The sequence below is a fragment of the Sturnus vulgaris genome, chromosome 22 (assembly GCF_052056855.1).
Source record: "Sturnus vulgaris isolate bStuVul1 chromosome 22, bStuVul1.hap1, whole genome shotgun sequence".
NCBI lineage: Eukaryota > Metazoa > Chordata > Aves > Passeriformes > Sturnidae > Sturnus > Sturnus vulgaris.
The window spans coordinates 2,408,401-2,434,033 of NC_142264.1; the positions used below are offsets into that span (position 1 = coordinate 2,408,401).

General features: G+C 40.5%; 1 protein-coding gene across 2 annotated transcripts; it reads right to left on the reverse strand.

The window, feature by feature from the left end:
• Window positions 1-1,466: 1,466 nt before the first annotated feature.
• On the reverse strand, window positions 1,467-25,633 carry QSOX2 (quiescin sulfhydryl oxidase 2). Of its 2 annotated transcripts, none has more exons than XM_014879983.2 (12): window positions 25,300-25,633; window positions 20,790-20,890; window positions 19,542-19,590; window positions 18,354-18,462; window positions 18,080-18,170; window positions 16,373-16,518; window positions 15,702-15,845; window positions 13,910-14,039; window positions 11,990-12,112; window positions 10,766-10,916; window positions 7,117-7,305; window positions 1,467-4,999 (listed from the first exon to the last, which is right to left on the reverse strand). In XM_014879983.2, the coding sequence occupies exons 1-12, from the start codon at window positions 25,631-25,633 to the stop codon at window positions 4,449-4,451; spliced, it is 2,118 nt and encodes a 705-aa protein (XP_014735469.1). In that variant the 3' UTR covers window positions 1,467-4,448. The 2 variants fall into 2 exon arrangements, with proteins under 2 accessions (XP_014735469.1, XP_088033474.1); XM_088177348.1 differs by having other exon boundaries at window positions 18,354-18,459; window positions 25,300-25,583.

Sequence of the window (25,633 nt, forward strand, 5' to 3'; positions counted from 1 at the left end):
GAGTCCCTGCGGACACCCCGATGGCCGCAGGACGGGGGTCGGGGGAGCCGCCGTCGGGGGGAGCCTCCTCCCGGGCCCGGCTGCCCCCCGGTTGTCCCCGCGCCCCGATTTCGTTTGTCCCCGCCGGGCGCGGCTCCCCCGACGCCACCCGTGGGCAGCGGGGCGGGGGGAGGCTGTTTCCCCGCCGCTAATTAATTAACGAACGCGGAGAGGTAGCGGGTGGCTGACGTTAATTGCGCTAATTGAAGACGGGGCGGACACGGACGGAGTGTGTGTGTGTGTGTGTGTGCGGAACACGCGGGGCTGCGGGTGGGGCCGTGCGGGAACGCAGTGGGGCCGGGCCGGGGTCTGGCTGTGCACACAGGTGTGGGGTGCGTGTGTCCCGCAGGTACAGGTGTGTTCTGCCCCGTGGCACCGCGCGTTTCCGCGTGTGCGGAGCTGTCCCTGCGGTCGCGGGGCCGTGTTTTTCTGGGAAGAGCCCCGTGCGTGTGTGCACCGCTTGCCGCAGGCAGCCGGAGCTGATAATTGTGGTTGTTACTGTGAGCCCGTTAATCCCCCGAATCCCTTTACCTCCTGCTCGCTGGGGATTACAAATTAATAAAAGCAGCTTAGGGGCGGGAGTCTCCAAACTCACATATGCTCCTGCCGACGGCAGCTCCGGGACTTTCGCCCGCTCTTGGGGGCGGCCGTGGAGCCCCCGGCGAGTCCCCGATCCCGAGGCACCCACCCCGGGGTGCCAGACCACCCTCCCCTGCTCCGGGTCTTGCGGGGCCGAGGGCTGGGGCTGTCCCCTGGCTCCAACCAGTCCTGTGTGCCTGGGAAATGCAGGGAGACGCTTTGGGGACCAGGATTGGGGTCCCCAGATAAAGTACCCAGGAACTCCAGGCGGGAGTTGGGGTCCAGGTCCTGCCCGAGCGTGACAGTACCACCAGAGTGGGCACCTGGCCCTCCCCAGGGCCACGAACATCTGGGGGCAGCTGATGACCCACACAGCCCCTTTTAAGCTCGGTTTTTAAGTGGATTTTTAGTCTGAGCCTCTAAGGAAGGGCTTTAGGCAAACCCGTGTGTGCTGGTCCTGGTTCCACATGGGACAGGGGCTGTGTCCCACTCGGGACAGCCCCGTGGGCTCTCACACTGTGACATCCAGGACCCCACAAAAGTCCTTGTGCTGATCTCTCCCTGCACACCCTCAGGTTCCAGCACGTACCAAACCTGCCCATGTCCCTCACTTGGGCTTCTGCCATTAATAAAAAACAACCATTAATAAAAACCAACCCACTCAAACATTTATTTCTTCCTGGTTTATTTTATCTTCCCTCCTTCAGTTCCTTAGCAGTCTGGGTTTAAAAATACACCTCCCCCAGATGATGGATCTGGTTTATCATGGACATGTTCATGAGCTGTCCTGGCAAGAGTTCAGCTCAAAACAATTTGCAAACACAGGTAAAGAACCCAAACACATCCACTTTGCCCAAACATTTGCAGTTTATTTCAAACAAGCACATTAATTTACAATTTAGTACAAAACAGTCACTTTTCCTTCCAAGAGAGGAATGAGACAGTAAAAACCCAACCCAACCAGAACAGACTTGGAAATGTCAAATTATTGACTTCAAATAAATAGAACATTTAAATTACTGAAATGGTATTGTCACTATTTTCCACACCTCATGTGCAACACCACACCTGGGACCTTTGTTCCCATCCAGTTCTGTGCAGGAACAGCAGGATGGATGCACTGCTGGAAACAGGAAATTAGGAGTTCTCACAAGTAACTTCATCAGGTTTCTTTAGTACTTGCAGCTTTTTGTCTCTCCTGGCATATTCTACTCCTTTTATTTTAATATTTCCTATTTGAAAACATCCTGAGAGCAAAGGAAGCTCCATGAATTACAAAGGGCCAAGTGAGTGCCCCCAGCACAGCACCATTCCCACAGGGAAGTGGCACTGCAGGAACCTCTGTAGACAACACACCACACAAATAAACCCTCCAAGATTGAGGAGATAGGGCTTGGAGGAAATTTTTAAACCAGAAACACTTTCCTGGCAGCATCACCCATCCCCCAGCACAGACTGTATCGTTACAGAGACATAAAATGGTATAATTTGTCATCAGAAAGACAGAAAATAAACCCAAGCAAACCAAGATTTACTCAAGTGAATTCAAAGTCAAGAAAAACCTTCCCAGATGAGGACATTGAAGTGAAAGCTTTGGCTGGTTCACTGGCAAGAGCTGGAGCACCAACATGGACAAGCAACATCCTAATTTCATTGACTTAACTTTTTAATTTATACTTTTATACTCTGAAGAGTAAAAAAAGCCACTGAAGTTTGAGTATTGATTAATTTTGTTGTGTTTGCAGCAGTCACAGCAATGTGGAAGTTAAATGTGTTAAACCCCCAAACTTTATTCCAAACCCACATCTGCTGTTTTTTTAATGGCAAAATCATCCCTACAAACCTCCAAGGCCTTTTGCTTTCATGTGCAGATGAAAATGAGCAGAATAAAGTCAGAGTTTATGAAACCAGGTCTATGTATTTGTTAGATTTCTAAAGAACAGCAGCAATGACTGAATTTCAACTTGAGAATGTGCAATACTGACAGCAGGAATTAACTGGCCCAATTTTCCACATCCAACACCACAGTGCTGGGTTAGGTTTTCCTGGTGTTTGGATTTTCTTGTAAAGCTAAGTGTCCTTCCTTGCTGGTGGGCTGAGAACACCTGCCCACATCAGGCCACTCCAAAGTTACCTGATTTTCAACACTCAATGTGGAATCTCCAGGTTTTCCTCTGGATGAGCCTTGCCCTGGGATCTCTCACTGGACTCCAGCCCAAACCAAAGACTCTGATGAGCCTGGACCCCCTTTCCCCACGGGCTCACCATCATTCTTGTGCTCACAGGGTGTTTGAATATCCAAGCCCAGCCCCAGAAAGTTGTTCCTCTATGTGGGTGTTATTTTGATAAACTCAAGCTGCAAGAGACAGCAAATCTTGGCAGCTCAATTCTGTCATTCCTATTGGATGCTGCAGAGACACGTCAGAAATACTCAATTTTGTGAACAGCCAATACCTGATTATGAAAAAAAAAACCCTGTGGAGTTTTTGTGCTTTTTTTTGTTGCCAGGCTTCAAACTTTCTATGCTGAGGGAAATCAGAGGAGGACAAACCAATGGTACAACCCCAGGGAATTGGCTGGGGACTCCTTATTCCTTCTAGTGTAACAGAGGAGCCAGCAAACATTCAATTAAGTTGAAAGATGCAAATGTAGAATTGAAAGGAAAAGCCTTTTTATATAACATAATTAATCTGGAGAACTCACTGCCACGAGAAAACATTGAGGCCAAAACCTATTAGGATTAACTAAAGATTAGGTAATGGATAACTAGAACATGCTCAATTACATTGGATAGGATTATAAACTTCACTATCCAGGACGTGAATTATCCCCCCCAGCCAGGATCACAGTAACTCCTACTCCCAAGGATGATTTTGTGATGTTTTCATGGTTTCTTCTCACTGCTGCTCCAAGGACCCCACACTGAGATGGAGAAGGAACTAGAACTCTGGGCCTCACCCATCAGGGAGCTGGAAATACCAAGGGAAGTGTTAATTGTTCTCTTGTGATGGAGAAATTCAACAGAAGAAACTCAATGTTTGCAGATTTTCCAATCTGTTCTGCCATGCTAACACAAATCTTGCTGTCCACTTCACTAAAAACATTGTTTTCCTTTCCTAGAGTTCATCAGGATTGGTTTCCACGTGGATAACACCATAACTACTTAGAAATCAGCATCAGGCTGCTAATTGTGCCCCAAAACTCCTATCCTAGTGATGGCACACACTCACATCCTTGGCTGGAATTGACCAGAGAATGGATGAATGATTTGAACATGGAATGCTTCCTACCTTAAATATGTAAATAATATTTCAGAAAGTCACAGAGGTTTAGAATTGATTTAATCAGAAGAGAACTCTTGTTTCCTGAAAAAAAAAATAATCTGAATTCCTGCTTCTCCCAGTGAAGCAGCCAAGGTACCATTCAGAGGAACCGTTCAGCACTTGGAGAAGTGAAATCAGCTCTGGGTGAATTTAAAAAAAACCCACAAACACCTGGCTTGAAAATACACAAACCAATATCCAATTTCCTTCTCCAGCAGGCACAGTGGATTGCATAATGCAATGTTTACTCTGGAAATAAGTAAAGGATGTTGGTGGGAAGTCATGGAAAAATCTAAACTGCCAAATGCAACCCTCCCGTGTGAGGACATTGACGTGGCCTTGGGCAAAGCCTGGGGATCTCAAGGCCAGCTCCACCTGTTCAGCTGAACACCTGGGCAATACCTTGGGAAGAAAGGGCTCTGAAACAAAGAATACTGCATATAAAATCCCTGATCATAAATATTAAAGCTGTGTCTGGGACTGAACAGCCACGTACAGCGAGAACTCCTAGACTGAGGAACGGTGATACTTCACTTTCCAGCGCTTGGATCTCATCCGGAAAAAAAAGTACATGATCATTAAAAACAAGGACGATGCCACGTAGAGGATGACACACAGACTCATGTCCAGGTTGGAAAATCCAATCCCTAGGAAGGACACAGCCTGCCTGGTGCCTTTGAGGTTCACGGATGCAGCTGCGCCTTTGCCGCTACCTTGGACAGCTCCGGGATTTCCCATCGGCTTTTCCAACACTTTGGAGCCTGGAGCTGCTGGGTTTTCCTTCTCCTGGAGCTTCTTTTCTCCATTTCCCCCTGAGTTCTTCAGCAGGTTTTTATCTTTCACCTCCCTTGCGTCTCCCTGCTCGTTGTCACTGGGGTCAGTCTGGCTCTCGGTGTATTTATAGAGAATATTTTCACTGCTGTAGTGGGACTTGAGGAATTGTAGGACTTGGTCTTCATTCCAGCTGTGCAACCCTTTGATTTCTTCATGACACGCAGGACAAACGTCTGGAGTTGGCCACTGAACTTTGGGGAATTTTGGATCTTCAGACAAATCACCTAATTGGGAGGAGAAGAAATATAAATAGAAAAAAGTCAGGAGGAATGAGCTGGGAAAGCTGCACCAGCAGACACAGCCCAGGGAATATTTTTCACTTTCAGTGAGGTTGCCATAAAAAGCCAATAACTGAATGAAACAAAGACAATCACAAATTTGGACATTTTCTCATCAGTTCTGACCCAAAACATTTCAAAATACAAACATTAAATCACAATTATTTCCCTTTTCTCACAGTAAAAGCTGCAGCATTTCAATCCCAACCTCAAATCCTGCAATTGCTGCTTTGAGAAGGCAGGAACACACAACTGGCTGGGCCCTGCAGGGTTAACCTGAATTATGGTGCAAAACAAACTGCTCTTTTCACTCCTTAATCCCTATTTTCTGCCTGGTTTGCAAGAGCAGCTCCAAGGGCAGACACTCAGATATTTTTTCATGTTTCTGTGTTCTGAATTATTCCATCCCAAGCTTGCTTTTCCACAGCTCTGCATCATTACCAGAACTGTTTGCAGTATTTTAAAAGCCATGTTCATGTTTAAGATGTATTTTTTTTCAGCTAAAAGCCAAGTTTTAAAATATGTAACACTGTCTCGAATTAGATTTAATTTGAGTATTTCAGATGCTCACAGCTTTGGTCACGTTTCTGAGCTCAATGCTGCAGCTGGTCTCACACTTTGCTCTAAAAACCAATATTTTAAAATGTGAATGGAGATAATTTTTAGGAAAAAAAACTCCACCTGGTAAAACCCCTAATCTATTTACCTGGTTAGTACACTAGCATTTAAAATATTTTAGAAATAATAATTTTGCATTTTATTCTCATTTTATTATTTAAGTGTTTTTCAAAGCAGGAGACTTCCCTGCTTTTGGGTAAAATAAGGATTCAAAAAACATTTAAAAATATTTGTCTCCTTGATATTTACAAGCAAGAGAGCAAATTTGCTTTTTTTATCCTAAAGATCACTCAGCAATCAATATGTTTCAATAGGAAACACAGAAACAAAATGTGTTACAGCAAGGTTACAAACAGAAAACTCCCTGTACTTTGTGTTTTCCTGCCAAAGAGGGAAATGCTGTAAATCCTGTACATTCCAAGGGAACAGGGAATAATTCCAGAGGGCAGAGCCATATCCAGCCACCTCCTGACCCCCACCCCAAGGTGTTTTCATTGACCAAACATCATTTCTCACACAGCACCACAAATACACATGCAGCTTTTAAGGCTGAAAATACATCACTGTCCCACAGAGAAATTTTAGCAAACTGAAAAAGCATAATTTAACATTATTATTTATTCCAGTGTGTTTATACTTCTTACTAAAAGGGTATTTTAGCTGGCTGCTGCATCACCTAAATCAATATCCATGGGAGTTTTCCAATACCTTAATGTTCTATATAAGTGCCTTGCTCCACCACTTGGCAACTCCAAGTCCACAGGAGTTGCCTGTTATAGGAACCAAAATTAGAGGATGCTTTTATTTAATCTCTTACTATTTCCTTTCTTTTTTTTTTTTCTTCTCAGAGAAAGGAGGCAAACTGTTTGTACTCACAACAGTATTTAATTCTTCATAAATCTTGGGAATGCAGCAGGAGCATAATATGAACACAATGTAGCATATTGAAATTGTAACTAATGCTGCATTACCCAGATCCATAACAGCAGACAGGGATTTAGTGCAAAGAGAAACCAATTTTCTTTAGTGCTTTAAGTTACTTGATACCTCCATAACAGAATGGATTAAACACAACCAGTATTTTAACAGCACTTTCAGTCTAACTGAAAACACAGGGATCTGAAAGGGGCACAGATTTCCTTTACACAGTAATTTTATTTTATTCAGCTGCTGATCTGCCAAGAGTTGAAGCTCTTTTATCCTGAGGAAGCTTCTTGTTCAATTGCCACCATTTTCCAAAACAAAACAAAACAAAACAAAAGCAGGTTTTAACCCTAAAATGGTACAGAAAGAAATGTCATTTATTTTTTATCCACTGCTAAACAGCTGAATTGCTCCTTTGATTTGTGCACCAGGCAACAGGTGAAATCCCAGAAGAAACCAGCTCTCAAAATGATGTTTTTCATTCTCTACCAGCTCTGTCTCAGGAATTTCTGTCCCCCTACCTGCCAGCCTGTTGTTCACCACGTTGTGTTTCTCCCAGAGCCACAGAACAGCCTGGTCCAAGCTTTTCACAGAATCCAGGGATTCTCTGGCCATCTCCTCAAAGTGCTGAGCACAAGCCTTGCACCCAAAGAAGTGCTGGATGTATTTCCTCATGACCTGCAGCACAATTTGGGGATTGTCCTCAAGACCTACGAGACAAGGGACAGGCACAGCTCCAACAGCAGCAAAGTGAAGTGGGAGAGAAGGAAAGGAAAAGTTGCTCCATTCTTATTCTATAGAATTGACAGCTGATCTGAAATGAATCATTTCTGCAATTTGAAGTGGCTGTTTATAGCAATACAACACGTTCAGTCTGGACAACTGTGCTCACACTTAGCCTGAACACCACAAACAAATAAAAGTCAAGTGGTTTCTACAGCAAAATTTCTCCTTTCAGAGTATCTTAAAATTTGAGGGGAAACCAAACCTAGTTAACAAAAACCAGAGATTATTCTTACCAGAGAATATTGTGAAATGGTTAAAACATGCAAAATCCACACTTTCTGTATGTCACAACTCCTGTGGAATTTGAGATTTTCTCCAAGCTCTTGCCCAATAACTCAATGAATGTTTATATTATGTATTCACCTCTATATTCATGGGCAGGCACTGAAGTTCTGGTGACTTTGCTACTGAAAAATCAAGAGTCAGAGCCCTGTGGTGAGTCCTGCACAAGGTGCCTGGGAGGGCTGTTTGTTACTCCACAATTCTGAGGAATTAAAGAGCACCACAATCTCATTAGAGTTAATAATTCCACGGGTTTTTTTTTGTTTTTTTTTTTTTTTTCTGGCAGGCTCTGAATGCACAGAGCAGCTGCTGAGCAACATTCTGGAGAATAAATCAGGAATTCCTCCTAAAATAAACACAAACACGTGATTTTTTTTTTTTTTCCTATAACATTCACACTTTCACACTAAAGATAATGCAAAAGAATAATGAATTCAGCAGGAAGGTAAGGCCTGCACAGGTTGAAAACTTTGTGGCCTTTCTTGTGTCAGCAAGTAGCTCCTTACATCTCAAAGTGCCTTGAAAACCTGATATAATTTGTTGAAATCCTAATGGTTTCATCTCTGTCTTACAGAATTCCTGATTCATGCTTAATTGAGCCAGTAAATTATGTCAAAATGTATTTAAAAATGTCCTGTGTGTTACCACGAGCACACACTTGTCAAATTAAACACATTTTATGGTGCAGATTGATCAAATTACAGACTCCTGCTGCTGAACACCACGAGTAATTTACTATTGTTTTGTTTTCTTGGGGGAAAAAAAAAAAAAAATCAACAAAACCTGCTTAAACTATCAGGGAACTCATCTGTTACAGATATGGGAAATATATAAAGACTGTCATCAACACCTTTATTTAGAACAACAACAGGAAATTCTTAAGCACAGCAGCAAAAAGAAGTCTTTAAAGCCCAAAAGAAATCCTAAAAAAACAAATTATTTCTCCTCAGCCATTCAATATCTGTGATTGAACAGACATGTATAAATAAAAGCTATGAGATTAAAGCAGATTAAATTACTGCATTAAAAGAAAGGCTGGAAAATTATTTTGGATGTTGAAACGAATTTCAGGCAGAACAGTTTTACCATAAATACTGAAATATGTATTTAGGGAAGAAAACAACAAACACAATCAGCAAATTATCTCTGTGGAGAAACAAGAGATTCATACACAAATTTAATTTCATCTGTTCTCCTGTGCAGTGGTACACCCTTGAAAATTCATTTTGTGGGGAAATCTGTCAAATTCAGCAATAGATTTTACAATGCCAGGTAATTTATTATAAAATCCACAAAAAACCTGTTTTATTCACACCAACACTTCCTGTTACCTAAACCCACATTTCTTGTAATTATGTGTGCTCAAGAAATGATTTCTACAATGATTTGACACATCCTTGGGTGTGAGCAGCTCTGCCCCGAGTTCCTTTGCATCCCTCCAATTTCAAATTCAAATTTCCCCATTCAGCATTAAAATCTATCAAATATAACCCAATAAAATCATTTTCTCAAGAAAGCCACAGGGAGTTCACCCAGAGTGCCAGGCCTTGGAGCTGAGGGGACGATCAAGAAAAAATACATCTGGCTTCAGCAAGAAAACAATTGCAAAATGGCTCATTTTGTTTGTTTTTCTTTTATCAGCCCCGAGATGAATCTTCTATTAACATCTGCCATGTATCACTGTGTAATCCTCCTTTTCTCTTTCCTCCCAAACTACTGCAATTCAGGGTAACCCTAATCTTTAAAGTGGACAAGAACCATAAAACCCTACCTGTGGTGGGAAGGATTAGGGAGTACATCATGCTTTTTAGTAGATGGGATTTAAACAAGCAATAAGGAGAGGAAAACCTCCCAAGACATAATCCCACAGTCTCAGACTGACCCAATTCTTTCACCATAAGAAGTGATCATCACATATCTGGCCCGATTTACAGCCAGGGTTAACTGTGCCAAAGAGTTCTCAGGTTCTACAATGTATTTTTAACTTCAGGCTCATGCTTGAAACACACAATTTGAAGTGCAATTTTGTGTGGTTAAATATTAAGATTTTTTTGTTTTGTTTTGTTTTAGATTTAATCAGAAGACTTTGGGACTAAAAGGGGAAATGTAAGTTATGCAGGATGCAGCTGAACAGCTTAAAATCATCCCTTCAAACTCACTGGGCAGTGAATGCACTGAATGGAAGAAATTCAAACAAAGAGAGAAATTAAAATCAACAACAGAATGATTTGCTATGAAACAATTCTCAGGAGAATTATTCAGATTTGAAGGATCTTCACACTGACTGCAAATAATGCTGGACAAATGTATGGATCTATAATGTGAAATAATAAAAATCCTTTTTAACATACAATCAACAACTGGTAGATTGAAAATTTTGGAGTTTTATGATGTCCATGTAGAATTCCCATATTCCTTGGAAAAGACATTTAAAAGGCTTTAAATGAAAACTAAATAGAATTGTAACCAAACAAAGCACTGTCCTGGCAAGAATTAAAAGCGAAATTTTAGCATTAGTGATTCTAGTTTCATTGAGTGAGGAAAATAGATTTAATAATCAGAATGTTTCTTAAACAGGAATCATCACCAGAATATTAACACTCAGCTTCACAAGATGCTGCAAGTCTAAAAATGAGCAATTTTACAGAGTGCTGGCAAAGTAGTAAATCACTGCAGGGATTAATGACAGGTACATTCAGCTGAAAAAAAAAAAAACCCAAACAGTCATAACATTCAGTATTTAAGAAATAACATTACAGAAAGATCAGCTAATGGCTGTACATCTTTTATAGCTACTGAACTGAATGGTTAAACCTCATTTTGTTCAAATTTCATTCTCAGTGCAACCTCCAAGGTAACCTGAATCATTTTCATCCCTTTTCAGGGAGCTCAAAATTTCTTTGTTTGAAATTCTTTTTTTTTTTTTTTTTCCTTTTTCTGCTTTATTACTCCCAGCTTTAGGGCCACACACTTTATTTAGCACATTTCCAAACCTTGCTGCTGCAGCCAAGCTCTGACCCCTGCTGGTGCAGCCTTGCAGCCACTGTCCTCCAGAAATGGATCCTTTGAGGATTTACAAACCAAAAAATATTCACTGCTCACCTGTGTTTATCAAAGCTTTTGGTCTCAGTGCAGCCTGAACAGTGAGGGTATGGAACAACTTCCAGAGGGAGCAGCTGTAGCCCCTCAGCTCTGGTCTGCTGCCCTGGCAGCCAACCCACTGCACTTTCCTGGGGAGAAATATCCCAGAAATCTGAAAAAAAAAAAAAAAAAATTAAAAATATGTATTTGAGGTATGTGCTGCTCTGGAGCCTAAACACTGAGTGTGGCAGCAGAGCTGTTGCAACATGGAATTGAGGTGATCCAGGGTAAAGAACAAAAAATGACTTTTTGCACTTGTTGTTAATGAATTCATGCTTCAGGCAAACAAAAATCCTCATGAAGCATCACCATAAACTCACCCCTTTTGGATAAGATACAAATTGTCCAGTTATTGCCATCAAACCTACCAAAATCAGTCTGACAGAACACATAAAGAAGTTTAACCTGTGAAGATTTTTTTTTTAAGAACACAACACACAAAAATATTCCTGTACACAAAGTTCCAGCTTCCCTGGGCACGTTCCAAATTCCCAATAAATCCACAAAGTGTTCATGATTTACAGTGTAAAGCCTTAACTGGCTGTAAAATTCAGTATTATTTCCTCTTAGAACAAACCCACTCTTTATTCATTGCACCTGAAATCCAGTGCAAGATTTTAATTTCTGAGACTTCTCCCTCCTCTTCCTAAAACACACAGGTTTTCAAATTTCAGACAGAAATAGGAAAGAAATTAAATTCTGTGCAAAGACAAGGGATTTGCTAAAATGGGATGGAATTCCAGCAGGGAAATCAGAGAGGATTTGGGGAAACTCTTTCATTTCAGTGGAGAAATTTCCCATCACTTCAACTCTGACCTTCAAGAGAATCCTGCTGATAGCAGGCACAGCAAAGCCAGAAATATCCTCTGGGAATCTTGCACCCCTAAAAATGACATTAGGGAACAAGTATTGCTTGCTCATTATAAAACCCAAGCAGGATTGGGTCTGTTTCAATTCTCTCATTTCAATTTCTCTGCGTGGATGTGGGTTGTTGGTTTTTTTTTGTTGGGTTTTTTTTGGTTTTTTTTTTTTTTTCTGCTAATGATTTCACTTTATTTTCATTTTAACCTTCTTATAAGTGCATTATGATTGAGGGAGAGCAGCAGTAAGTGATGTCTTAGATTGATATAGAATCTTATCCTTTTCTAAAGCCCTGTTTTTATGCTGGAACTGGGAACAGCTTACCCGCATTTTGTTGTTCACCAGATCCAGGATAGCATCATAAGGGATTTTGTCTAATGGAAGGCTCACCAGCCACTCCTGCAAGGTCTCTAACAACTTCACCACAGGCTGACGGCCAGGAAAAAGCTGAGAAAAAGAAATAAAAACCAAGAAAACATTTTCAAGCACAAATCTCATTAGCAGTGAGACGCTTTTGGCTTTATCCAAATGTTTTTGCTGTCTGCAGAATGCTTAGTTTTGTTTTCTGATGAGCAAATTAATTACTTGTGCTGCTTTCAGTAAAATCTATCTCACACCAGGTTTTGCTTACAAAATGCAACAATTTTTTTTTGGTGTAAAATGTTAAAAATGAAGCAGGCAGAATGCTACAGAACAACTTGACTTTATCTAGGATTTCACATGAAGATAATTCAGTTCAGAATGTTGCTCAGAACAGTGAAACAGAGGCTGAAATCCTTCTCATTTTTGGAAGATCAATCACAAAAATCAGCTCTTTTTAGTCAGGTTTCTATAAGTTTAGGAGTAGTTTTCCTTTTCATGTGTAACAGTGATTTCCAAGGGGATCTGGAATCTGGGACTTGCTTAACTCAGAATTTCCAGGAGCCACAGCCTGGCAGATGAGTGTGAGGAAGTGGAAATCAGTGGCAAGGCCATTATTTTACAGCAGAAATGGTAATTTGGTTTACTGAGTGTTGGAATTATTACAGAATTAAGTCAAGTATCTGCCATTCTTTAGGACCCTTCCAGAGGGAGCAGGATTTCAGTCAGGAAAATTCCCCAAGCAGGGAATCAGAGACCTCTGTGCCTTTGGATTGACCATCACTATAAACAGGAGAAGAATAGAAAAAATTTCTTAACAGAAACACCTGAAAATATGAATGAGAGCAGCGAGGAAAGTGTTACATGACCAAAAAAAAAAAAAAATGCAAATAAAGGACAGCAACCCCTGGAGGGACAGGGCAGGTGGAGATGAGCAGGAACCTAAAAAGAGAATATTCCCCATTTATCACCAAGAACCAGGGAATCAAAGACATGAGCTGGCCAGGAGGCACAGGGAAGAACAGGGGATGTTTTAGGGATAATGTGATGGAAAGATTACCACCACACTTCCTTCAAGAAATGAGGCCAGCTGGAGATTTCTGGGTAAGGAACTGTCTGTCTGATTTTCAGATAAACCCAGATATTTGGAAATTGTTCATATAGGCCTTATTATTCCCTTAAGAGTTATTGATTCACTTCTTTAAAAAATAAAACATAGTGTTAGCTACACAGTGAGGAAAAATAAAGATTGGTCATTTCAAGAAGCAGGCATTATAAAGCAAAATTATTTTAAATTTTTTCAAGTCACATCATATTACATTATCTATTTTCATGCAAATGTAGCACATAAGCATTTTAAATTTTTAAATAATTATATTCAATAGCTCAGTTATTTTTAATACCTATTTAATTAAAACCAGTACCTCAATTACATTCAAAATTCAGACAGAAGCTGCTAACATCTCTAAATAGAACAGCATTTGCCAAGCATGCATTAATGAAATCCAAAAGTCAAGAATGAAAAACAAAGGTTGATTTAATCCCACTGAGTTACAATAGCTACTTATCCTGAAAATCTGATAAATGGACTATATTTACAGTGTTTGTTCAATATGTTGCAGACTACTTAAGCTTTATTTAATTTCGAGCCCCCCCAAGGTGAAATTAAATTACATTTTAACCCTCTAAGTATGTCAGAACAGCAAACAATACCTCAAAAATAGCCTTTAAATAAACCCACCAAACTCTTTTTTTTTTTGAGCTACCGAGGATGCACACACTTAAACACAGTGCAAGACATTTGGAGAGAATTATGTCCCACCATAAATTTTCTGGTGGAGTCACTTCATCTTCACAAATAATCAAAAGGCCAGCAGTGCCTACCTTGGCAGAGATGGTGACAAAGTCCTTGAAGGTTTTTAGCTCAGCTCCCTCGAGTGTTTTGTGAGTGGCCAGCTCCACCCGGAGCAGGAAATGCAATCCTGACTCAAGGTCAGCCATGTAGAGCCTGGACCTGGAACACACATCAATCCTGGGATGTTCTGGCAGCTTCTGCCACTCCTTTCCCCAGGGAAAATTGATGAGAGGAGGTGACATTAAACTCCCCCAGCACTGGCCACCCCACAGTGTCACAGGCACAGCCACATGTGAGAAAGTTTTTGGTTTTTTTTTTTTTTAGATTTGACTGAACTTTTTGCCTCCCAGCCAGCTTTACCTTGTAGTGAAATTACAGTTTTGGTGTAAGGAAATTACAGCTTCTCTGCTGGGCTGGCCACAAACAGAAACAGGACATGCTCTGAACAACAGGGGATTCTACACACAGGGCAGGGGTGAAAACAAGACTGAAAATAGCAGTGTTGGAAAGGACTGGATTAGAAATCCTCTCCCAAAAGCAGCAGTTTCACTGCAGCTCATTTACCAAAACCCAGCAGCTCTGAAGACAAGAGTTCTGACAGGTAAAACTAAGCCATATAAACCAAATAAGATATTTTCAAAGTTCCTTCTCACAACCAGCATAATTAAACCCATTTTACAAAGTACAAATGCATCAGCTTTCAATGCTTTTCAGGCAGTGTGAGACACAGCAGTGGAACTGAACAAACAGAATTCACAGTTAACATTTCTTGTAAGAGTTCAGCAGCACTGTTGTTGCTAAAAAACAGAATTAAAAAACAATCATTGAAAAAAATGGCTGCTCCCACCTCCTAAATAACATGCAGGAAAGAACATATTAAAAAACAGAATCATCTATAATCATATATATTACATCTGGAATTTAATTTAAGCCACAAACTTATTCTGAATTTATCTCCTTAATTAATAAAGTACTCACTTAAATTATAAAAACCAGCAAAATTCTGCTTCAAGTTTCTTAAATAAAGAGACATCCACATGAATGCAGGAGGTTCTCCAAAAGGATCCTATTCAGAAGATACTTGGAGTGGAAATTCATGTCAACAAGATTTTGCCTTGCTGGAAAGCAGCTCAATTTAACCAAGTTGTTTTGCTAACAGAATGTTCCATATAAAGTATTTTATAATAGTCACTGAAAGAAGATGACACTAATAGTGTCTATGAAAGGAAAATAAGTATTATATGAAAGCACTCAGCCCCACATCTTTTCCATCTAAAGATGCTGAGGGATTATCTCTCTGCAAAGGCTTTGCATCCTTCTCTCAAAGAGGGTGAACATAAACCTCAGAGGATTTGGGGTGATAAATATCTTTTACAGTGACTTTAGTATTTTCTATTATACTTGTATTTGACAAGCCCTTTTCAGTGGGCACTGTTTCACCATGGCACACACAGAGAATTTCCTACAGAAATGTTACAGCTTGGTATTTTACCATTTATTTTTTTCAGGGCCATTGATCATTTCTTTCAGGTAGTGGGTGGTAAGTCCTTGGTATTTTCAAGGCAATTGAATATTTTACAACACTTCTGGTAAAAACATTCCTTCCAGAGCAGTGCAGATATTTGCTGCTAAAACCAAAATACCTCAATAATTTCACCTGTGAACTGTTTGAAAAGCTGCTCACAACTGAACAAAAACTAATAAAATATGGAACTGCACTAGGATTTTATAATAAATAACAGCACGGCTTCCCACGTGGCAGAAAAAAACTGCAGGCAATTTTTAATAACCAAATTTATAAAAATCAAGGGTGTCACTTACTTATCAAACTCTTTCCACACCTTGATTTCTGTGCTCTCCTCTTTGTTTTCTGGAGCAGGCAGCTGCAGTGGCAAAAGGAGTTTTTTCCTCACACCTGGCAGTGACTTTAAATATGAAGAGAAGAAAGAGCGTAGAGGCTTCAAACTGCAAATGGACAAAGAGAGATCACTTTAATTAGTCTTTAATCTCAGACTAAGTGAATGTGCAAAGGAAATAACTGGATTTATAAAATAAGAGATTCACTTTGATTTATGTTTTACAGTTCTAGTGCAGCATGGCCTGCTTTGATACAAAGTGAAAAGGAACAATTTTCAATTTATGAATAACGAATCTCTTGGATTAGGGGTGTGAAAGTCCATTCAAAATAAGAACAAATAATGTTTATCCAAATGTCAGTTACACAAGAAATGGTTTTTTTTAAAGAACTTTGACGCTTCATTTATTTTTTCCATTTTTATTCCAAAGTTTTTTTCATTTTAGAAGTATCACAGTAATAAATTAAAGCTATAAATAGACAATAGTGGTAAGTAAAAGCAGTATTAGGTCTTTTATTTATAATATAGGGAACACACATCTTCAGTCAGTACAACGTGTTTGATGTCAGGACATCAAATCTTGACATTTTTCTAAGTTCAGTGAACCACCCCATAATGTGCCAGATAATTACTCACTTGTTAATTAATCCATGGCTGCCATTGGGCTGTATCAGGTAACACGAGGGGACTGAGGTGACCCCCAGTTTCTCCAGGAAAGATTTATCAGAATTCAAAGCTCTCCTCACCACGATGTTTTCATACTGGACCAAGTCTAAGATAACCTGGGCAATGAGAGGATGCCATGAATTATACATTGTTCAAGGAATATCCAATCCTGCAGGACAAGACACATCAACACATGAAGTGCATCATCCTTTAAGGACATCATTAAGCTGTTTGCTGGAAGTGCAGCTATGGCTGCTCTGTGCAAATGAACAATTTCACTTAAAGATTTCTCTAGAAATTATGACTCCTATTTTCCATTTTTTTTTTTAATTTCTTCTTGGTCTATTCTGGTCTTTTCCTCCTTTCTTTCATCAGTGATGACACATGGCCTCCTTTTCCTCAGCAGGATGGGAAGTTTTGTCCATTTTGCCTCGTGCTGTAAGCACGAAAACAATGCTATTCTCTGTTTCACTAAAGTATTCTGTAAAGCTCAAATACAGAACACCAGCAAACATTTTTTATTCTGAAATCAGACTCCATTTTGTGTTAATCAAATGACTCTGTCTTCCCCTATAAACTATAGATAATAAAAGCAGAGTGTGATAAAAAGCTGAAGAACTTTATAACCTTCACATTTCTTCACTAATGCCCACTCACATCACCACAAAGAACAAATGCCTGGAAGCAGCCTGACCCCAAAGTGATTCCTACTTTTGGCAGCACAATCTCCTCCACTCATGACACTGTGGCCATCTCAGCATCAAATCTAATTAGAAACATTTTGCAGACATTGGATGTTTCCACACAGGTTATGCTTAGATAATGATGCAATTTTTTTTTTCTTCACTTACCCTAGATCTTGGCAAGAAGAGAACAGTTGCTGAGCTAACAGCATGCTCATTAGCTGGGGAAATGATGCCCAATCAAATATTTTATTGGGAAGCAAAACCTAAAGACTTCCATTTCCTCTGTGTTTCTGAACTGTGTAAATAATTTTACACTACCATCTTAATTTCCCCGAATTTACATATGAAGAAAGGGAACTGGAGAATTTAGATTATAACAAATAGTTGGCCAGAAGAATGAGTACTAAAAATGGTTCCCTAGTAGAAACAAAACAATAATGTAATCTGACAATATTTTTGTTGTGATCTTTGAAATTCTTGAAAGAAAATTGTGCTGAGAATGAAACTGATAAATTAACCTTCTACCAAAATAAGAATGGAAGAATTGAACATGACATCACATTCTTTTGTAAGCAAGTTTTTCTGTGTGAGTGAACATCACACTTCTATAAAATCCCATAGTTTTATGATCCCTCAAACATGAGTGAGCTGCTCTAGTGCTGCAATCAGAGAGCTGTTGCTTGGCTTAAATAAGCTCAAATCCAGCTGGTTTATTGTTGGAGCCCTGCTCATTGAGAATTTTAGACTTTCTGTGCTAACAGGCATTGACCTCCAGGAAAACACTACATTTGACCTAAAGCCGTAAAAAAAAACCTTCCAAAATTAAATAATAAAACTAAAATTATAAGTGTGTAATTTGCATTAAAAAATTGTAATATCACATAATAAAAGATTTAAAGTTTTAAAATGTAGTAATATCTATAAAGCAAAATGGAAGTTTTAGAGCAGTTTATGGTAACATCCATTTTGTCCCTCCCAAATCCCACGTTACCTCTCGGCCCACGTAGGAGCTGTTGCTCTCAAACACAATGGCTGTGTAGTGGTGGCTGTTCTTGTCAAAAAGAGATGTGAGATCACTGGACCTTTGAAGAAAAGAAAAGAAATTTAGCACAGAATGCAATGAACCCGTTGGAATTTTCTTTCACAATCTCATAGCAGAGCGGGTAAAAAAACCGGAAAAAACTCATTTAATTTTGAATCTTTTACAGTTTATTTAATTAAATGAGTAAACACAGAGGAGCTACATTTGAAAACAAGGAACTTACAACACTGGATCCAGTGGTGGGCAAGCTGGAGGCCTCAGCTCCTGGGAATGGTTCTGGAGGAAGTCAATCATCATCTGACGAAGGGTTTGCAGCTCTCGGTCTGCTCCTGCTGGGAACAGGTTCCAAAAAATAACAACTCTTCAAAAAACTGGGGAAAAACGACTCACAGGAAAGTTTGCTTTTTCTCATGCTTTTCTAGGTCAGGTTTTGGTGTAAATTCAGATTTAAAACCCAGCATACTATCTGGCTGAAGAAAAGGAATTAAGGATTTTAATGTTGCTGTGAGATCATATTTAAAAAGCTGTTATCCTACCCCTAAATTAATAAAATCCTCAAAACTTTTCCAAATGTATCCATCTGCCTGCCTTGCTGATTTTCTCTTCAAATGATGCTTGATTCTCAATGTGAACATTTTCACAGTAGTTGCTGTGGGCAATTTCAGCAGGATATTAACAATTAAAATCTGCCAAGGTGTCTCATTCCTATCAAATGGAGAGGCCACAAAGCCATGGGACAAGAAGAGAAAATAACTGAAGCGTGAAAATATTTTATTTTCTTTAAAAGAACCACAGTAAAAAGCAGAAAATTCTTCAAATGTCCAAGAGGTAGAACTAAAGTTCTATTGTACAGGAAGGGTTAATGATGCAGGTGGTCTCTCCTCTGACCTCTGACCTTTTAAATGTTCATCCATAGAAAAGGGACAACATTACTTTTGTCCCAGACAAACCACCTCAAGCTGTGATCCTGTCAAACCCTGGGATAAGCCAATTTTCAGGGAGTCACCATCTCAATAGGAGCTCTCCCAGTGCAACTCATGGTGCCTGGAAAATGGCTGAGGGATCAAAAAGGCACCAAAGTCAGGATTGAGCAAATTGGATCTCGTGCTGATGGAGGAGTGTGGTGGAGAAAAAAAAAAGGGATTAAAAAAAATAACAAGTCATTTGTGAAAATTAAGAGCTACATTAAAAAAAATATAGGAATGTGATGCCTGAGTTTCTTGAAGAAATGTTTTGCCTGCCTAAAATTCTGATTAACACTTCATAGAGGGAGTTGAAATATTCTGTCTTAAAGAGCTTTTTAGTGTCCAAAGGAACTGACAGGAAAAGAGATTTTTTTTTTTGTTGTGTGACACAGCCCTGGCTGACAGGAAAACTGCTCTGGGAATTTCTTACAGCAAAATCTTCTTACCTTGGTAATTTTCTCCAGTTGTGAACTGCTTTGTAAATGCTTTGAAGTACTGCATGGGAGAAAAAAAAAAAAGTCATTTTATCAGACAAAAAAGCCCAGTTTAGGAACAAAAATGGCTTTCAAGAGTTTTTACTTTTATAGCTCTACCTACAAAACATTTTTATTAATCAGGACAGGAGACAGTTTTCCCTCTTAGCCTATGAATTCCAAAAAGCTGCTTCTCACCTTCCTGAGTAAAAATACCATAATGCATAATTCAATGGTGTGTATTGATCCTGTACTGCAAACATGAACCCAAACACAAATGAATTGATCACCAAATCAGTGCTACCAACTGTGTGTGGATTTGGAACACTATTCACATTTTCCCAACTCCCTCCAGTGGTTAAACAGGTGATCTAAGGGAGCTTGGCTGCCTTCTGCTACCAAAAATAAAATGGAAAAGATTCAGTGTTTAATAAAGAGGATATCACAATTTACACCTAAAACTTTGAAGAGCAAAAGATAATAAAAATATTGGTTTTACTGTCAGGATAAAAGATCACAAATCCTACGTTGAAATGTCTCCTGTTCCCTCTCCTGTCATCACAAACAGTTTATTCAACCCTCTCCTTCCATCACATTCTGCTCATACTTAATAATGTCATTAATACAGACGGACCGAGAAGGTAAAAATTGCATTTAGACTTAAAAATGAACAGATTTGGCAGTATGGCAGATACTTTTGGCTAACATGGCATCCTCTTTAAAAGGCAGCTTAAGCATTTTATTATTAAAAATATTCTGAAATTAATCACAAAAACAGTGAAGGATCCATCAAGGGTAAACTTTTAATTGGTCATGCAATCAGCTGTTTTCATGAGGCAATTTCAATGTGTTCCCTTTACTTTCACACACCAAAACTAAAACCCTTATTAATAGTCCTGTAACATCTGAATTTGAAAAATATTTATACAGATGGTTACTATCTAATTAATCTATTGAAACCAGGGTTATATACATGTTATAACATGATACTTTACAGAATGATATCTTCTTTTAATAAGAATTTTTCAGATGCAGAATTGAATTACTGCTCAAAATAGCTGCATCAGCATTTAGCAACACCTCCTCAAATGAATCTTTTATCAACTCTGCAGTTTTCTCAGCAAAGCAAAGCAAAAATCCAACTACAGAACAATGATCTACACAGTTTAATGAATATAAAACACGCAGCATTTGCCTAAGGCAGGATGTTCTGCCACTTACCCTAATAGTTGGGTAATAGTGAATCCCATATTCTTTGCACGTCTCATAGTTCCCTTCTTCTCCACAGTCCAGCACTCCAACTCTAATTGCAGATTCCCAGTCTGCAAACAAAGATATCTTTCAATTTTCAGCAGGAGTGACCACAGATCCCAGCTGATGAATTACCTTGCTTCCCATGGAAACCAGCAACAGGACTCTGAGAGATTCCAGTGGCATAAAAACCCAGCCCTGGGTCGATTCTCATTTGCCATTCCTTTCCATCCCCCAGTGTAACACAATCTACTGATTTTTAAAATAACTAAAACCTCCTTGTTTTTCTTGGCTGCATCAGTGTTTTCCATGCATCTAAACAAGAGGAATCCCAGCACACAATGCAGCAGTTCCAGGGGTGAATCCAGAAAGATGAAATCAGGGCCAACCCAACATTTGCAAGGAACTGGATTGAATTCCTCAGCTTTTCCCAATAGAAATAAATATAAAGTGCCCATAAAATAGAGCATGCAGAATGTATGTAACTGATAGAATTCATGCAACAGTTATTTATCCATATGGCTGTCAATTACAAACCCATAAATCTGATGCACCTTGTATTAGAGCTTTTTTAACAAGCTGCTTTTTCTCCAACTTACAATTTTCTGAGAGGCCTCAGAGTTACACACAACCCCCAGCTCATGTAGTGTCTGCTGTATTTATCTGGCACTATTGTCCAGAAATACATTAGTTATACCCCCAAAAATACCTGAATTTTAACCAGAGTGTTTAATAGTTGAGTTTGAGCATCACTCTGACTTTCCTTTATAGCAATAACCACGAGAGTTCAAGGATTTCCATAAATATGCTTATGTAAGTCCAATAAAAGCTTTCAACTAACTTACAGCTTTTTCCTTCTCTTTTTCGCTGGGAATTTATCTTTTTGAGCCAGGCTCTGCTGCAGCAATCACTTTAAGAAAGAACCATTCCAAGAGAACCCTTAAGAGAGTTGCTTTTTAAAGCAAAGTTAAATCAAACCAGCCATGGGCAGAATTTGAAGATCCCCCACAACTCCTAATAAAATTTAAAAAGCACTAAAATTAAATCTGCTTTTATAGCAAAGAGCATGAAAGTTTCCTCAAGCTGATGGACAGTTCTTTGAAATTTAGCTTGAGCTTTACTTGTGTTTGGAGGAGGCCAGGGCAGCTGATGGACAGGTTTGTGCTGCTCATGCCAAGAGCTGAGAGGGCACCAGGAGAGCCCTCAGATGCTGGAGCAGATGGGCACCCATTCACAGCAGCACAAAGGACACAACAGCCCATTTCATCGAATAAAATGCAAAATACAAAAGAAAAGTTTGGCTTCTGGTTATCTCCTTCATTCAACTTTCACCACTCCTCCTCCTTTTTCCACCTGTCTGGATCCTCCTCCACGCCATCAATAGGAGCTCTCTGAACACAATGCAAATAACCCAGCACAACAAAGCAGTTCCACCCCAGCCAAACACTGGGGTGAAAGAGCACCAGCTGGGATGTGCTGCTTAGCATTCCTGCTGCTGGAAACCCAGCTTTTCCTTTCCAAGGGATGCCAGAGTTGCTGGAGTGCACAGCCGACACTCTGGAGTTACTGTGGCACTGTAGCTTAGGCTGGCTTTTTTTAAAATGCTGATTAATTTTAAATTAGCATTAGTGGTTTTGAAATACTGACTCACAAGCAATGGGGAAAGAGGCAGATGAGGGATACATTAACCAACACAATCTCTGTTTATGATAAACAAGCACCAGTGAATGACAGCACTGTGTGTAACAAACTGGAATCCTGCAGGTGGCTCAAACGTGTGAAATGCCACAACATGGACCAGTGCTTTTCTGGTCGACCATTTCCTTTTCATAAACCTGGGTGTTTTCCATCAGGAAGTTTCAGGCAGGGAGGTAAAAGGCTCATCACAGGCACCTCTCTCTCACAGCTACTTGAGAGTTGCTTATTTTGACACTTGGCTGTTTCCTGCAGCTCTCCACCAAACGTGTTCAAAGAACAATTTCCAGCAGGAAATCATTACTGCTGGATTTGAAACCAAACCTGATCAATTTGGACAGTTACTCCAAATCCTGAGGAGTGAATTCATTCTCTGTATAATTCACAGGCTGTCCTATATGGGATTTGTTACTACACATAATTTCAGCCCATGGATATTTTGCTGGATAGACTTAATCATCTTTTAGACAGAAAAAGGACAATTAACTCTAATGGCCACTTTGGCCACTGCTGTAATAAAATGAAATGTGTGATTAGGAAAGCAGCAGCACTGACTGAGCTTAAAGCCTGTTCTGAGAGGGAGTACCAAAATAAAACCCATAGATTTCACAAAAGCAAACACTGATCCTATTTTTCAGGAGGATTATGTTCTGTTGTGAAGTCTGCCATGGTAGTATTGCCAAGATTTAACAAATTAGAAATGAAATAAAAATTAGATCTATTAGCACAGGCCTTTTTTGGAACAAATAGCTTTTGAATTTTGTCTGGACACCAAATCAGCAAACATAACCCCAGTGATCTAGGAGTAAATGTAAAATCTTCATCCTCAAGGATATCCTTTAATATCCTAGCAGATGGGTAAATATTTTTGAAAAACAAATGTTGAGACAGATTAAATGGGCAAAATGTTTTGGGTTTGGTTTCTTTGATGAAGGTACCAATGAAAAGTGTGACTGTTCCCAGTCTCCTAAAATCCATTCATCCAACTTGAAAATGGAAACATTTGGCTGACAAATAACACCAGAAGCCAATAGCATTTGCTGGTTGTGCCAACGTCCACAAACATTCAAAATCCACTTTCTAAATGAAAGTTTTCATAAAAACTCAATGGATTAAAGGAGAGAGAGAGGCCTTCAACTGATTGCAGTGATACAAGTGCATAGCAGCATCTGCAGGTGAGAAAGAAAAAATATATTTAAAGAAGTCTTTACAAGTTACAAAGGTATCACACTGCTGTAATCCTACCTAAAAATCCCTGTCTTATGTTGACCAAAGCTCTGGCCAGTTTGGGCTCTTCATGCTCTCCACTGCTGTGCTCAAAGACCTCCTTGTTACTTCAAAGGAGAAGATCTAATATTATTTTGGCCACAAGCAGATTAAAGCAGCAGAGAAAATGTTACATAACTTTATGCAAATTAAATAGAAAAAAGTTCCTGGTTTATAAACAAACCCCTCATGCAAATAAGGAGCATTTGAAGTGCTCTGAAAACCATGACTGCTCTGTGTTTTTCTGCTTTAGAGTTTTTGCTCATAATCACAATTCCTCAGCATGTGATGAGTTCATCAGGATCTATTTTAGGGTAGGTTTCTATTTCCATATATCTAAATGTACACCTAAAACTGCAGCTACATTTCATGTGAGTTGTTAAAGCTTTTCAGAGTGTCACAGAACAGCCAGAGCTCTTCAGTCCCTCTCAAAGTGAAACCAGGAGTGCATTAAAACTGCTGTATCCATCCTGGAAATGTCTCCTGGGTGAAATGTGAAATTAAGAGTAATTTAAAAACCTTTTACACTGCTATATTAAGCATAACATTTCCTACAAATCTGATCCCAGGTTTCCTCCCCAGCAGAAGTACCGAACTTAAATTGATACCTCGGGGGCCTGTTTGTTTCTTTACATTTCCTTACATCTACAAATAGAGTAAAACACTTCAGCACCTGCCAAAAAAACTGAGCAGGCTAAGAGACAGCAAGGCAGGTCACTGTAGAGGCCACCATTACTTTTAAAGTCACTAATTGATAAACCTGAATACCTGGTTCTCACTTTGCTTGATTTTTGTATTGTTTTCTAGAGGTCCTTTTCCTTTTCCTTTGAGCCCATCCACCTACACTGAATTTGCAAGATATAAATCAAGTGTGTGCATGGCCTCTCCAGTACCACAGTCTTTTTTGTTTATCCTCTGAAACAAGCTGCTCTCTTTATAAAACATTTAGAAGATAAACATCGTGCCTTCAAGAATTCAGTATAAACAAACCTCGGGTACACAGAGACATTTACATGCAAACCCACAGCTGGACGCTGTGTGCATGCAAGGTGATGTTTTATCCCTGGATTTCTTCAGCACCTTTAATTTGGAGGTGTGCTTCCACCACCACCCCTTGCTCTGTTCCATGGGCTATTCTGGCTGTGTGGCACCACCTGAGCAGGGGATGAAGGTGATGCTCACACACCTGAGCAGAGGATGAAGGTGATGCTCACACACCAGGCAGGGGATGAAGGTGATGCTCACACACCAGAGCAGGAAATGAGGGTGATGCTCACACACCGAGCAGGGGATGAGGTTGACGCTCACACTCCAAGGCACCACAGCTCACATAACCCCCGGCCACTCGTGGCATGGCCCACAGGTGACACCGTGACCGAGGCCCCGCGGTCCCCCAGGCCAGAGTCCCCGGGGCACCGCCGGGCCCTGCACGGCTCCGGGCACCGGCGGAGGCCGCGAAGGGCCGCGGGACAGGGCCGTGCCGGCGGGGCCGTGTGCGGTGACCCGGCCCGAGCCTCACCTTTGACGTCCCCCGCCAGCGCTCGCCAGGTGGGCGCGAAGGCGATGCAGTGGCCGCAGGACGAGCTGTAGAACTGCACCACCCAGGCGGCCGAGGAGTTGAGCAGCGCCGGCCGCACGGAGCCGGCCGTCAGCACGGTGAGCGGGTCGTGCCCGGGCCGGTACAGCCGCGCCGTGGCGGCGGCCGCCAGCAGCAGCAGGAGCAGCGCCGGGAGCAGCACCGGGAGCAGCACCGGGAGCGGGAGCAGCGCCCGCCGGCCCCCGCCCGCCGCCGCCATGTTGGGACGCGCCGAGAGGGGCGGGGCGGGGCCGCGCCATAGCAACGCGCCGGCCAT